Consider the following 16220-nt stretch of genomic DNA (forward strand, 5'->3'; position numbering starts at 1 on the left):
GACTTGCACACGGACAGTGCATGTGCTTTTGTTACCTTTGGATAGAACCAGACCAGCTGTTCCCCTTGCTTCCATGCTTCCAGCCTTTATGCTTGTCCAGGCTGCCTGCACACAGAAAAATGGGAAAGAAATTCAGTGTGTGCACAACCCGTCTTTTCCTCTGCTTGCTTCTTTTTGTCTTGCACCTTTACCCAACTGGGGTTAGATGTGCACCTTATCCACCACAAAAATGTTTTACCAGTGGGGCCCATGGAGTGCGTACCTATGAGAACTCAAAATATGCAAGATGAATATTATATTGATCCATATTAGTATTATCCATGATTCAGATTGACCTTTCCATAATCACTGTATCATGGATCCATTATATATAATTTAACAGAGGGACAGTTCTAACTGGTTGATATCTTATTTCACATTAAAAAAATGTATTCTCTAACCTCGATTCAGGCAATTTAAATATATGTGCTTGTCTCCGGAAGGGAAGTTGGGGTTCAGCCAAGAGGGAGCACTTCAAAACTTCTTCTTACCCCACCCTGGCTGTAAATTTCACTTCTGTCTAGTTGAAGAGTTGGCCTTTCTGTCTCTCTATCTCTTTACTGTCCCCTGGGCATGTCCATGTGCATGTGAGATGATCATTTGCTGGTTGTGCTGCATTCACCTCACCATCACCCCATCCCATCCATTCCCATTCCAATGCATTATTCAGGGTGTTTTCCCTCTCAGGAAGTACTGCTGTTACTTTAGAAAAGTGTGTATATGTGATTGTTGAAAGACAGTGTGTACATTCATACTGTACGTGCAACTTGGGTCATGTACTCATACAGTATATTTGTGCAATATACAGTGACTTTTGGACCCCATCATCCTTATGAACACACTGGTGTACGATAGCCAGGGGAGAAGACAGTGTGTATTCTATATATGTGTTTGAACATGTCACGCTTCTAGCCCTCTTTGTTGTGTGTACATGCAAACATTCATGCTTTATTGATTGTGGGTGTGTAGAGTAGACCTGGATTAGACCGATATGTAAATTTACCCTCAGTGTCATTTTGTTCAACCCTTGTTGAAATCTCCCTCACCCAGATCAGCTATATCCCGTCTATATGGATTTATTATTTGTTTTAATGCTTTGAGACACTTTTTTACCATAAAACACTTATGATCCAAAGATAGTGATATCAGCCTTCCAGACTAATATTGGTCTAACCCCGGTATCTATAACATTGTCCTTTAAAATCCACTTGTCTTAGGATATGACATTGACATAGTCTCCCCTCCTCTCTCCCCTACCCAGGCAGAAAAAATGATGAGAACGACAAAAGCTATGACACATTGGATCTGCCCAAGCGCACAGAGCCGTCAAAAGGTAGGTGCTCTTATGGCAAGCAACACATCCCGAGAGCGAGTCTGGAAATAACTTGCCCGATTTAGATGTCATCCTGTAGAGGAAGACAGAGAGGAAACAAGTCAGATCTTTGACTACAGTGCTGGAGGAGACATGAGTGTGATTCGTGTGGTTGAAGGCAGGTCAGGTGTGTTGGTCAACAGAAGTGTGGGAGGCCTTTGAAAGAAAAAGAGGTCTGTTAATTTAGCATTGTTTGATTGTTTTGTGCCTCCAGTCTGGCAGGAGATTGTTGGCAGCTTGTGAGAGCATCAGTTCTATAAGCCATCTTTTTCTTAAATACTGCAACAATGCACTATGATTCAATTCAAGTTTGTAGCTAAGGAGCATCTGTTGTTTTGTCTGTTGCATTGTACTGTGATTTTATTTATTGGTGACTACTGGGCCCAGGAGAGGGTAATCTGAATAAAATGTTCTACCACAGTTTATGTAGTTTTAATTTGGGATTACAGTTGAAACAGTTTGTTGATTAATTGGTTAGTCAATGGACAGAAAATCTACTACTAATTTGATTAATCATTTGAGTCCTTTTTAATACAGAAATGCCAAACATATTCTCATTCTATGATTTGCTGATTTACTGTTTTAAACCATTGTGTATTGAATATCCTCGATTTTAGACTGTTGGTTAGACAAAACAAAATATTTGAGCATGTCATCTTGAGCTTTAGAAATTTTTGCACAATTTAGTAACATATTATTATCGTTCAAACAATTGATTAATCAAGAAAATAATTCACAGTTTAAAAGAAAAGTAATGGGTAATCACTTTCTTGACGAAAGTTAGATGAGATGATTGATACCACTCTCAGTAAATATGAGGCAACTGGTTAACCTAGCTTAGCACAAACACTTGAAATGGGGAAACAGCTAGCTTGGCTTTGTCCAAACGTAACAAAAATCATCTACTAGAACCTCTACAGCTCCCTAATTTAAACATTATTTCTCCTTTATGTAGGAGATCATTGTTTTCACTCGCATCTTTGGGTTGAACAGACTTAAATGCATTAATTACTAGCGTGGACCATCCCCCTCATCAGCACTGCAGCACTTTGCCAGCTTCTAATTGGCTTATTCCCTCAACTTGTTTGGCCATGATCAGAGCTTGTTTCATGCCAAAGAAAAAAAACCTCCATGTTGTCTTCACTGTTTCAGTGATATCTCACTAAAGGCGCCTACTCCTCAGCAGTGGATCAGTTTATGAGTTATCCACAGTCAAAAACACTGCCATTTCCTCTGTTTAACCTTATTTTCACTGTCATTGGACAAATATGGACCAGTTTGACCACTGATGCAATGATGAGGACTACATCATTTTCTCCCTTCATCTTTTTTTCACATCATGAAATTCGGTAAGTTCAAGCTAAATTGACATATTGTTTCTGAACTACTTATGTTTGGATTTTAATGTGACTCACTGACATACTACAATTAATATCAATATGTTTAATTCATGTAAGTAATGTTGGACACTTTCAAACAGCGCTTTTTGAAAGTTAACTTGTTTTTTAGGAAGAAAGAAGAATTTTGCGATGTGTTTTCTGTCAGAGCCTGATGAACATCTTAAAGAAGCGAGGCTTCTTTCATTTGTTAAGCTTCTTAATGCAACAAGGATGGGTTAATATTTGTTGTTTTCTTTTTGACATTGGGGTGACTACGTTAATGTGGACCATTTTTCCAAACTGTGTGTTGTACTGTACTCTCTGACTTGCAGAATGACTGCGCCAACAGAAATCAGCTGCCCTGTCCCATATAGGCATACCTGTCATTTTTGGGGAAGGTGCTTTTAACTTCCTCAAGAGTAGCTCTGTGAGTAACTTTATTATATTTTACTTTGCATTTTAAGCTATTAACGTTCAGTGATTCCAGTCAAATCATGCAAACAATTCATTTTTTCACTAGTAAAATGAGAGTACTACTTACAAATGTAAACTGCCAATATTAGGTCCTTTCTTTCTTGTGTCCCACACTCTATTAGATTATTGATGACGAGAGCCTTTAATCACATTTCTGTTGGAGCCCCCTGACTTCAGGAACATGTTGTCCTAAACCTGGCTTCTCCTCTCCTGACCTCATCAAAAGCAGGGAGTATCTTGGACAGCAGTGTTTTCAGAAATGCACTGTCTGGCCCAAGGAACTGCACTCGGACTACCCAAAGTGCAACAAAAACATTTTAACTCTTTTCAGCAGTTGCTGCTGAGCCTGGGTAGAGGTGAGCTGACACCCAAAATTCGAAATCTTCAAGTGTAGCTTACCCTGACATATATATAAAATTATGTTTAAGGAAGGAAATGTAACATCGAATGTTTTACATGTATCTGTCAAAACAATGTATGTTTTATTGCTGTTATATTATTTTAAATAAAATGTTGTTAAATGTATTGCATTATGCACATTATTGCACATTTTGAGTTTTCTCAACTTAAATAAAAAAAATTTGGCTTTTAGTTTACAGAACTTAAAATGTTGCCTCCAATCTATTCAGCATTTAAATTGATTTCACTCAAACAAATTAGTTTCTATTTTATCCATTACTTAAAATTTTTATCAATTGACTTAAGTTTTAAGTAAAGTCAACTTTTCCAGGTTAACAGTGTGAGAAAGGCTAGCTCTTTCCCTTTTTTCACAGTCCTTATGCTATGCTAAGTTAGCCACCTACTGCCTCGAACTTCATTTCGTGTACAGCCATGAGAGAAATGTCAATCTTCTCATCTAACTCATGAAAGATATTATGTGCCAAACTGTTCCTTTAATCGGTAATGAAAAAATCGTGAGTTACAGCCTCAGTTGGGATATTTGAAGATTATAACCTTGTCCCCAGACTGTGCAGTGGGATCTAGCAGTAGTCTCTGACTAACTGTGTGAGAACTCATACTCTCTTTGCTTTTGCTTTTTGGCACTGACAGGCAGTTCTAACAGTCATAAAAGAAAATTAGTATGCAGCTCATACTGCGGTGCATCTGGTTGGTAATAGAGTGTGTATTTGCTTGTGTGTGAGTCTGTATAATACCTTCCTGTGTGTGTGTGTGTGTGTGTGTGTGTGTGTGTGTGTGTGTGTGTGTGTGTGTGTGTGTGTGTGTGTGTGTGTGTGTGTGTGTGTGTGTTTGTGTGTGTGTGTGTGTGTGTGGGTGTGTGTGTGTGTGTGTGGCTGTCCATCTCTCTAGTGGTGTCTTTGGAATATGCCTGCACTTGTTACACACCCTTGTATTTACACATCAGCACCTTCATCAATGTCTGGTGGCAGGCACTCAAAGTCAATACCACTTTCTGTTTGACTGTTAATTAGCCAAATTAACACGGCAAAGTGGGCTGTCATTACACTAGATCACAATTAATTGCTGTACTTTTCCAAGTTAAGCTGATTTTGCCTTTTTTATTATTCCTTAAGTAAAGGGAAGCAGATGAGCTCCAAGGATGATAATTAATATTTTCCACTCACTGGGTTTTCAATGGGTAAAAGCCAAACTGGCATGATGGGACTGTGAATCTACAGTATAGTGGTTACAACCGTGGTGTGATTACATTACACAATGTGAAAACAACACCCTTCGGAGTTTTGAATCCAGAAAAAGCAATTATTGTTATAGACTTAAATGTCATGCACATTTGAAATGTGTGTGAGAGTCCACGTTGTAGAGAGCACTATATTTGGCGTTTATTAGCTCGACGCACAGGTGCATAACAACACTGAGATGCATGGATAATTAGCTTCATCACCAGAGCAAAACCCAAATTGGCTTTTAAAGCACATTTATCACTTTTTCCTCTTCAGGACAGATCAGAGTCATCTGGGTGCTGTTTGTTTGTCTATGATAATGTATGTTTGTGTGGGTTCAGGCACATATTCCACCCTCCACCACTGCCACCACATCCCCTGGTCATCTGTGCAGAGTTTGCTGAGGGAGAGCGAGAGGGGGATAGAGAGAAACATAGAGAGAGCAACTCATTCGGTGGCGATGGCTAAGGGAGATATGGGAAATTACATGTGTATTCGGTCCTGATCCGATGTCAGACAGAGAGAGGTCAACGCTGGGACCAGGCTGGACCTGGCAGTGGGCAATGATTAATCTTATTGTGTGTGTGTGTGTGTGTGTGTGTGTGTGTGTGTGTGTGTGTGTGTGTGTGTGTGTGTGTGTGTGTGTGTGTGTGTGTGTGTGTGTGTGTGTGTGTGTGAAGGAAAAGAGGGAGAGAACAAGACAAGAGACACAGGCCTGATTGGTTATTTTTAGTTTCACAACAGTTTTGTATACACCAATGTTTGATAGATGTTTTGAGGTTTGAAACTTTTTTAAATTACAGTTTAGAATATCTTTTTATACGTTTTTTTTTTTGGCATTTTTGGCCATTTTGGGCCAGAGGAACAAGCTGTAAACACAGCATTGACATATCACTTACAAAGTTGTTATGGAGAACAAACACGCAGCAGTTGCCTATTTATACAACCAGCAGACAGCTAGAGTGCTATATAAATGGACTGCATTTATACAACAGTGCACTTTACACATTCACCCATTCACACATACATTCATAGAGCATAGATGATACATCAGGGGAAATCCGGGGAGGTTCAGTATCTTGCCCAAGGACACTTCAACATGCGGACTGAATAAGCCGGGAATCAGACTACCTACCTACCGATTAGTGGATGACCCGCTCTACTTCCTGAGCTACAGCTGCTCCTGTGGTTCACCAAATTGCTCTTACCAACAGCCTATGTTGATTTCTTTAACCATTGCTTTTTGTTCCCTAACCTTAACCAAGTAGTTTCATTTTTAGAATGAACTAAAAAAATATATTATCTCATTTAGGTATGAGAAATTATTGGTTTGCACAGTAGGTTTTATATTTTGATGCCCCAGATGCAAAAATAACCTTCTTTTCCAAGTAAAAGTCCAATATCAGTGTGACTGAAGGTTGAAGGCCTACAAGCTTTAACCCAGAAACCAATTTAGATAGAGCGTAAAAATAGACATGTCTGATCATTATTAACCAAACATTAGCCTGCTCTTCTGCACTTACTTAAAACTGCGTTGACCTTTTTTTTTTTTCATCTAGTAAACCAATGTTGTGAATCGTCTTTCTAGTTGATTATGTGGCAACTTTGTCCATCCTAACTGATTAAGTGAGTTATTTTGTCTTTGTAGCTGCACCAGAAAGGAGACCTGTTGCAGTCACATACATCATTAGAGAAGTCCAGAGTTACTGGTAGTGCATTATTCATGCTGCCCAGAACAGAAGCAGGGAAAAGAGAGAGGGATGGCTGTAACAAAAGTAATTAAGAAGTGTGAAAAGACGCATTTCATTAAAGAGCCGGTAGGCCCCTGAGATGATAAAACATTTTCCCAGCAGTTAATTGAAACACAGTTTAAGATTTAGACTGGAGAAAGGTCAGGTGAGGGGAGTAAGGAGGGGGAGACTGAAGATGTGATGTGCGATAACTGAGTGGGTGTGAACTTGTGTAGATCTTTCTAGAGTAGAGGGATTAAAAAAAACTGCCCCAGTAAAAACTGAAAATGAGGGAGTTTTCTTTTTGCTAGGTTTCCTCTAGCCTGAGGAGGAGGTTGAGAGAATAAACAGCAGTTGTTGGCTGTCCTGAGAAAAATATAGCAGCTCAAATTAATTAGCCTTTACCTTTTTATGCAGCCTTCGTCACCCGCCATTCATCGGCTCTCTCCTACACTATCTCCACTGTATTGTCGGAGAGGTGTCACGATGCAGCAAAGCAAAAAGTGAGTCACATCCTCTCTGAGCATGTGGGTGTGTTTTCAATGAGCTCCAGCACCCAAAGTGAATGAGTAAAAGCGCTCACATCCTGGCGTAACTAAGACGGGAATCATTTCACTTTGACAGATGAGGAAGATGGGCTCTGGTCTTATTTTTTCTAGATGTACTGTATGTACAGACAGCTCAGCTTATAAAAGCAGTTTCAGATTAGTTATTCGTTGAACAAAGATTTGGTCAAACTTCAGTACCGATGCAGACAGCTGGGGACTTGTACGCAGACCGTGCACGTGGACAGTGCACATGCTTCTAAACATAAGGGATCTGCACACCCAGACAGGTTCCACACATGCGCAGTAGTATACATGATGGCGACCTCCTTACGGCAACAAAGAGTTCCTTCGTTCCATTAAAAAAAAAAAAACTGTGTGTGCGACCACTTTTTGGTATAATGTTTACCATGTCGGCCATCTTAGAGTTGCATGTTACATTCTAAAATTAGCTAAATAGCACTAAACACAAATTATAGCTGAAGCTAAAAGATATATCCTTAATTTTACAAGTATTTTGGTCATAAACTAACATATTGGACAAATAAAAAAATTTCATTTGCTGATGGCACTAGTTGAAAAGTGATTACAATTCACCCAGAAGGGAACATAAATGTTTGTAACGTGTATCATGAAAATCCATTCAGTATTTGCTGAGATTTCCCCAGTAGGATTCATCCCCTAGGGACCATGAATGTATATTGTTGAGATATTTCAGTCTGGACCAAAGTGCTGGACCCACAGACCAACTTTGCCATCCATGGAGCTGCACTGCTAGCGTACTTAATAAAGTATCAGATGTGAGTTGTAATAAAAAAAGGTTCCTTTCTGACCAGTGTAAATTCATACTGTAAATCAGCTTAACCTTTATGCAACATTATAGTGAGATTAATGTATACTATGTATACTTTGTCAATTTGAAAAATCCACACCAGCTAAACCCTGATTGCCTTCTACCTTTTACCTCTAGGCTACGATGTTCCCCCACTAGTATATTGTTATATGAGGAAATAATCGGAAACTTTGTTGGTGAACGCTGTTTCACTTGGCACAGCTTATTCCCATTATAATGAATCTTTTGTCAAACTGCTTGTAGTTTGCGGTGAGGCTGATTGATCACAACTGCATTAGGTAGTGCGAATTAGTCATAACTGACAATAAGGGCAATCTGAGCTTTCCATGAGCTTGCCCTCTCGCTCTCTTTATTTCTCTTTCTCCCTCACTTACTAATTCTCTTTTCTCTTGCTCTCTGCCACTTCAGTGCCCTCTCCATCCCTGGGAGATTTATTATGCTCCCCTTGCCTCGCAAATACACATTGAGCAATTTAGAACCCGGCAGCATTTACCAAGATGACAACTGTGTCTCACTGCTTTGTCTTACAAGCCGAGCATTTAATTTGTGGAGAGGTCTTAGTGCTGACAAACAGCAAAAGTGCAAGCTGTTATTTATTGCATTGTATAACCCTCTTTGATATAATCCCACTGGGGATCTCTCTTTGTACTATAATGAACACTGACTGTTTTGCTATTGGACTCATCTCTGTCTCTGATGCATCTGAACTCTTGAAGTCTGAAAATTCAGAGGTTCAATTGAATAACGGAAAACAGAGCTACATTTTCATTGTTTGTCTGTGCTGTTGTCGCACATGGAGGAGAAATATTTCACCTAATAGCTATGTAGCACAAATCTCATTCTTCTAATCCACGCTGTAATATCTCCATGGCTCGGAATTTGTGGCGTGAAGAGCAATCGTCTTTCCCAAAGGCACAATGAGTGTCCTGCCACGGTGAGCGAATATGTTCTAGCATTTCTATTTTTCAAGATAAAGCATTTTTGCATCATTAACTGCTGCTAAGTCTGCTTCAGAGCAGCACAATTCCAATGGGAGGGAAAGTTTTGGCCTATCCTGTCTGCTTTACATCCAAAGTTAAAGCAAAATATCATGAATAATTTATTTTATATTGCAAATTTTAAGCAGCGGTCTCATGTGGGTGCTCTCCATTTTTATGGCTGTGGAATTTAACACCAAGTAGTCAACGCTGAATCCTGGCCTTGCTGACTTCTTGCTGGCATGCAGCCTGTTGACCACTTGGGTGAATCACTCACCCTTTTGTTCAGAATAAACACACTACTCAGTTTCTCCCTCCTCCACCTCCTTTTTCTCACTTCCTGCTGTCATATTTTGCAGTAAAGTGCGACCCCAAATGATGATGACAGACACATACAGATGGAATGTCACATATACAAAGCCAGCACACAAACAAAAGCATCCCTGTAAACATGTAACACTTGCACAGGCACATGCTCATTCCCACTTTCAGCTTCTCTGCTATCTCGACACATAGCGTCCACTCCACACAGGGTTGGATCCAGACTGTCTAGCAACTAATATCACTCTCCATCGTTTTGTTGACTCAGTCATTATATTTTCCTTGGCAATACACCTTCCTTGTGCCAAATAAACTGAGTTTTGCTTCACCTCTACAGGTGTTTTAATAAGCCAAAAAGCATTTGAGACAGACTGAAATCAGATTTTCGCTATGCAATTTAGCCAGATTTTGAAAAGGTGTAAAATTGTCCATCATTGATTCTCCCTGTCTCTTTGAAGCGACAGGAAGAAAGTGGCTCCACTAATTTTGAAACTTGTGATGCAACCACTGAATGAGTACCATTAATGTGTTAGTTGATGATTAGCTGTTAGCTTGCTAGCTAAACTGTATTGACCTGCTTCTGACATTATTTGGCAGCTGACAAACTGTTTCACTTGCCACCACCATCTGGGCTTACCCAGATTTGCATTAAGTGGCACACAAAGCAAGTTGGAGACAATTGAATCTAGTTAATAGAGACGCATATGGTTAAGTCTGAAAAAAAGTGTATTAACTTGCATCTAAATATCATCTGGACAGTTGAAAAGTCATTGGTAAAGGGAGCCTCTTACTCAAATGTCATTTGAAGTGACTGTTTTCTAAGTGCCTGGTAAGGTTGGTTGGTGGTGGAACATATCTACCTTTCACCAGTTGGAGAACAATAGGTAAGTTTAGAAAACAGTTGTGTGTAAAACCTAACGCGTTGACAGTACCTCAATTAATCTGGGGACACAGCATGGCAACTATGTAGATATATGCATATATTTTTATGAAAAGTAGTGACGTCATGCGTTAATACTGTATGACATCAGATGCTAAATGTTCCACTCACCCATCCATCCTTACCTCACCTGAGATTGAAACTGAATCCCACTCTGCCACACCACCTGCTGGGAATGCTGCAATTCACTTAGCCTGCTCAGCTGGCTGGGGCAAACCTGATACTCCTCACATGCCAGTCACTTTCCCTCCTGTTGTTGATAATAAACTAAGCACAAAACAGAAAAAGGACTAATTATGGGAAAAGCCTGTGGCTTGCAGTTGACATTTTAGCTACTGACACTCCCCCACACCCCTTCAACTCCCCACCCTCCTCTCATGAGCCGTTTCACACAGGCAGTGATGAAAAGGAAGGAAAATAAGGCAAGGATGAGTAAAAAGATCGACAAGTTTATTTAAGTGGGACCACCTTGTGTTTTGTTGGAAATACAAAGAGATTTGCATAATAATGCTGTTCCTAGGAATTCTCGTGGCGAGTGACTATTCTACAAATCATTAGTGGAATGAAGTCCTTGCAGATTAGTATGTGTGTTTGTGTGCGTTGATGCATGGCAGCATTTATCCACCTGTGTTTGGCGAAGGATAGTGGGGCGTCTTTAATTCCCATCACTTCCTCTGTGGCAGTGCATAAACTTAACAGCACTTCCACCCACCAACACAGCAGTGATCAACTATTTCTCAAGTTCTTTAAACTTTCCTTACACCCAAATGTCTCTCTCGCTCTGTGGGATTCTGAAAAAATGCTGGGAGTCCACATTAGCCGGCAACATCAGGCTCTTCAGATGATTAACCATGTCATTTGCCTCCCCCATCTCCCCAAACCTGAGCAGTTGGAGCAAAGTGATAATTATGAGGCAAAATTGATTCCAGGGAAGTAGGCGAAGCGCAGTGAGATTTACTTGCCAGTTGGAGCCTTTGTTTGTCCCCATTCGAGGCACAAGAGCGCTGCTTCCTGTTTCTGCAAGAGATGCTTTAATCTAATTAAAAGCAGATTAATGGCATGCTGACTGGCATCGCCAGAGCTACAACAGAGGCTTAGTGAGGGGAAAAACGCCCCCTCCAGATTTCGCCACTGTCCTGATACTGCTAAACAGCAAATGAAATATTGGTTGTAAACAGTCTAGACTGTTGTAAACAGGAGCACTTAAATGCACCCTAAGGACTCCTGTCCTTGTATACAATCGAAGTAGAGGGTCACAGATGGAGCACAGAAGAGTTGAGCACTGGCAAGTGTCCAATCAAACTGTCCCTCCTCTGAGGTTTTGATCTGAGCATAAAATCAAGCAGAGTTACATTGTATATTAACTGACACTTTTATCCTACGCTACATAAAATTTGTCCACTCCTTGGAATCAAGTAAGCAGAAGAGTGAAAGGGCCAAGGTCTCAATATCACACAATGTTCATGTGACTACACAGCAGCCATGAAAGAGATGAATAGAAGAAGGGGAAATGTAAACAGTCGACGGAGAAAGAGGTAAGCATCTATTTTTGTAAGAGAGCAAGAAGAGTGAGTGGGAAGAGGACGACATGAAACACTTTTTGGTGTTGAGTTTTTCAGCATCCACAGCCAATCTGTTTGATTGGTCTATAATCAGAAGTATTTTGGATACTAATTTGCGTTTGATTTGACGATGGGTTCATTTAAGGCAACTCATCTCATCCTCACTGCCTTTCTTTTGACTCTTACAAGCACACACACTAATACACAAATCCTAATACATATATTTGTCTATAACAAGTGTCTCTCTCACACACACATACATACACACACATGCACAAATAAAGGACAATGCACTGTGCCTTTGACCATGAGGGTGGTGTTATGTGGCTATTAGAGGAGGTGTTTGTCAGGGTGTTGCAGAGAGAGAGAATATTATCTAGGAAAACTGATCACAGCTATGTGTGTTTGAGGGTGTGTGTGCATTTGTATATGGGGAGAAAAGCATAGACTATACTCCTCCAAGGCTAGAGTTAATCCAGAGTATCCATCACACTTCAGCATGCCATTTCACAAAGGGGAGGGCTAGCGAGACTGGATGAAGTGCTAAATGAGAAATGGGTGCTAACACCGACACAGACACAGGAAATCCCTCCACCGTCAAGCACCATCACAGCCATCATCCTGCATTCCAGATCTAGATTCTAGACAGAGACAGAGAGTGCACTCATTGAGGTGCTACTGGTCGGGCTGTGGTGCACAAGCTGGGTGGAGTTCAGGATGTTTTTTTTAATTGGTCTGGATTAAAGGTGAAATACAGCCAACAACAAAACCAGGAACCATTTATATTGTCTTGGTTTATTGAGGTTCATAGCATTTAAATCAGCACTCACCATCTCCCGACCTCTACCTCAATTTGTCAAATAAAGGTGTAAATGTATTTTACCATCGCTGCTGGATTACAGAAGTTATTGCCTGTAAAAATACTCACATTCTTCTGATGCTAGTGAATCACAAACTGAACAACCATAGCATTTCTATCCCCCCTCAGTACAGTTGCTACGCCTCTCCATTCGTGCACCGCTCATATGCGCTCTGCCATATACTTCATGGTGGCAGATTTACCTCCCTAATTCTTTATAATTTTGAAACAATAGGTCCCTAATATCAGAAAGAGGTAGACAATAGCAAGCTTCTCATTTCTAGCCAGGAACTGTCAGTTTTGCCGACTGAAATGACAACTTTCACGTTCATTATTTTATCAGCCATGGCGAACTAACTAATTAAGATAATGTTACCTCCATGCGGTGGTTGTCAATGCTGTTTCAGACTGACTTTTTCATCTCTCTAGCTGTATTCTTTTAAAAATGAGAATCTTGTAAATGGGCCTTAAATATGCACATTCTGATAGTATTCAGGACATCACCTTCCAAAATGCCAAGTATCACCCTTGTTGCAGGCTCATGCACACTGCTGTGCCTTGTTATGTCTGCTGCGCTATGATGGGACTGTACCTTGACCAAAGGTAGCTAATATGTATTGTTTTTTGCCTGATAAGGCAAGTCACTAAATACCTGCACCTGTATTTGGTGTTGAAAATGTTGAGTGTTGAGGGTTTTATTTATTGTCACAAAATATTGACTGGTATCAGCCACTTGAACCCAAAAATTCAAGAACAGATATTGGTCCAAACATAATATCTGTGTGTGTGTGTGTGTGTGTGTGTGTGTGTGTGTGTGTGTGTGTGTGTGTGTGTGTGTGTGTGTGTGTGTGTGTGTGTGTGTGTGTGTTTAAACTGTCTAAACATCTGTTTCAGTCTAAGGCCTTTATCTTCAGTACCCCTTCCAGACACTGCCATATCTCTATCAACCTCTCTCTCTCTCTCTCTCGTTATCTTTCTCTCTTTCTCTGTCTACCTACTTCTTCCCCTCTATCTCTTTCTCTCTGGTAGCCTCTTGCTGTTGAGTTTCTAGTTTCTAATGTCTGAATGAGGAGCAGGCACTAAAAGCATTTGCCGGCACTCAAGGTAATGCTGAAACACATTCTGCTCTCAAAAACACAAACACACACACACTAATTGCAGCCTTCAGGTTAGAGTTTTGGCCAGTTGCTGTGGAATTATGGGAATTGAAGGTAAGGGGAAAAAAGGTCTCCATTCACACATATTACCACATTACCATTTACACACATTATCACCTAATTGACCTAGTTGTAGTGTTATATAATGTGCAGATTGAAAAGCAGTTTGTTGCTTTTCCTTGTTTTGCTATTGCTGGCAATAGTCTCACATGAACGTTGAATGAGCAAATTTGTTAGAGGTGATGGAGAGCTGGTTTCCATAGCAACTCCTAGTACTACCATCATGTACCCTTTCATCTCTATATATTGTCTACATCAATAGGCAGGGCGGTTTTGGCATGTCTGCTGCATTTTGTGTTTTTGGTGGAGATATGGGAGGTTATGAGAGAGACAGAGGAGAGAGATGTTGTGAGAAAGCAAGAAATTAAAGAAAATACAGAGAGAAAGAGAAATAGGGAGAGAACATAAATGTTCTCATTAGCGCAGTAGGCTCCTCTGTATCTGTTCTACGTCTGCAGCCAAAATAATAGCATAGTCCAGACATGTATCTGCAATGTGTGTATGTTTGTGCGCAGTATGTAGGATGCAAAGCAGTCTGGCAGATTCTCTAGCAGCTTCATGGCTGACTGCGTAAACTGTTGACCAAATTTGATATAGATTCTAAATCTGCATTCAAATCATTTGGGATGGAAGGTATCAATGGGAAAGATTCCTATGTTTATGAACTTCAAGGGTTCCCATCATTGGACGGCTGAAGATGAGGGCTGCCAGTCTCATACCCATTCATATAAGACAATTGCACACATTTGTAGTTGCCACTGTTAGTAGAGACTATGTGGTAGTCCCATACACTTGCTGATAAGAGAATTACACAGAATGACATCAAACTCCCTCTTTCCCTGTCTTGTATGTTTTTTTTTTTTTTCTTATTTCACTCTCCCCCTCTGTTCTTTTTCATGGAGCTGGTTAAACTATGTTTAAATGTGGGTTTCAAGTAAGGATTAACATCAAGTTGTACTTTTCATGATTGTAATGGATGAAGAATTGCCTGGCATGAAGTGGAGGGTGGTCCTTAGTTATTTGTTGGTGGTTCTAGCACCAAGCTCTCTAGATAAGCCTCACTGCTGCTGTTTTACCCACAGTTTAATAGTGCCACATTAATTTAAAGGTGCAGCCAAACACCTACGTCACAGGTGTCAGGTTATATTGTCTGGTTACTTAAAAATAATCAACACCTTCCAGCCAATCATAAATGAGAATTCTCAATGGCCATGGTAGAAATTATTTTCATCCTTGATAGCAATGGTAGTTCACCAAAGCTGGGCAGGGTCCAACCTGAGGTTGTATTGTGCTTCTTTCTACACTGGATATTTTAGCTGTCTTACATTCTTACTTTCTACTGTTCTACTGCTTTGAACCCAAAACAGAAAGAGAAACATACTGTACAGGCATAACAAAAGTAACACTACCTAGCCAGTTAATTACCTGCTAACTAAACACAATTAATGGTTACTAATAACAAGGGTAATTTGATTGATTGATTTACTTTTCCCCCCTGGTCCGTTTTGTTATTATTGCTAACTAAGAGCACTTGGATTTATAACATGTAGCTTTTACCTTTGCCAAACATTGAAGTAGCAGCACCTGGTTACAGCATAAGCAGAGACAGAGCTTGTACCTTACAAGTGCCCCCTTTGGCTGCATGAACACACAGGTGGTCTGCACTATCTGACAACTATGTCTAAACATTAGGCAGCAATAATTTTAAAAGCCATTTGTTGAAAGCAGCAAATAGTTATGAATGGCTTCTTCATATTCCACACAACTTGAAAAGTTACATATCTTGTCAATATTTTTTTCATCCTAAGGGAAATAATATCTCCACCTGACAGAGATTCTAATATAAACTAACATCCTCACCTCAGGCCCTGGAACAGTATTACATTAGCAGGAGGAACATTGGAAACAGAACCAGAGCATTGCCACTGTTAATCCATTGAGAGGCCGAATAGCTGTGAGGCACATTCTTGAGGGAGCCACAGAAAACCTAATACAATTATGGCTCAAGAGTGAGAGACCCACTGGTTCTGTGTTTCTGTCCAAAGTTCAGGGGTAGTAGCAGCAGAGATGGAGCATTTCCGCTGGACATTGTTAAAGGAGTGCTTGGACGTTTCAGACAATTAGGTTTCAGTTTGCATGTTTTTGCTACTGTTGTTGATTTGTCCTCTCTGGACTAAAAGCCCACAGCAGGACTTTGCTGGCTTGTAAGCACAAGAAAGAGGAAGCACTCCCCTGTCACTGCAGAAGCAGTCTGCTGAAAAGGGTCCTATTGTGCTGAATGGTAGGAAATGAGCTTTCATGGACCAGACTTT

At 40.3% G+C, this 16220-nt stretch overlaps 1 protein-coding gene across 15 annotated transcripts in view; it reads left to right on the forward strand.

The window, feature by feature from the left end:
- arvcfb (ARVCF delta catenin family member b) overlaps nucleotides 1-16220 on the forward strand; it is a 165496-nt gene that overhangs the window by 125118 nt on the left and 24158 nt on the right. For 14 of the 15 annotated variants that reach the window (XM_040155930.1, XM_040155928.1, XM_040155927.1 and 11 more), the window contains one exon: nucleotides 1301-1372. The exons of the other annotated variant lie outside the window; for it this stretch is intronic. In XM_040155930.1, coding sequence (XP_040011864.1) covers nucleotides 1301-1372 — 72 coding nt within the window. The remainder of the gene's footprint in view (nucleotides 1-1300; nucleotides 1373-16220) is intronic. 15 annotated transcript variants of the gene reach the window in all.

The sequence above is a fragment of the Xiphias gladius genome, chromosome 19 (assembly GCF_016859285.1).
Source record: "Xiphias gladius isolate SHS-SW01 ecotype Sanya breed wild chromosome 19, ASM1685928v1, whole genome shotgun sequence".
Classification (NCBI taxonomy): domain Eukaryota; kingdom Metazoa; phylum Chordata; class Actinopteri; order Istiophoriformes; family Xiphiidae; genus Xiphias; species Xiphias gladius.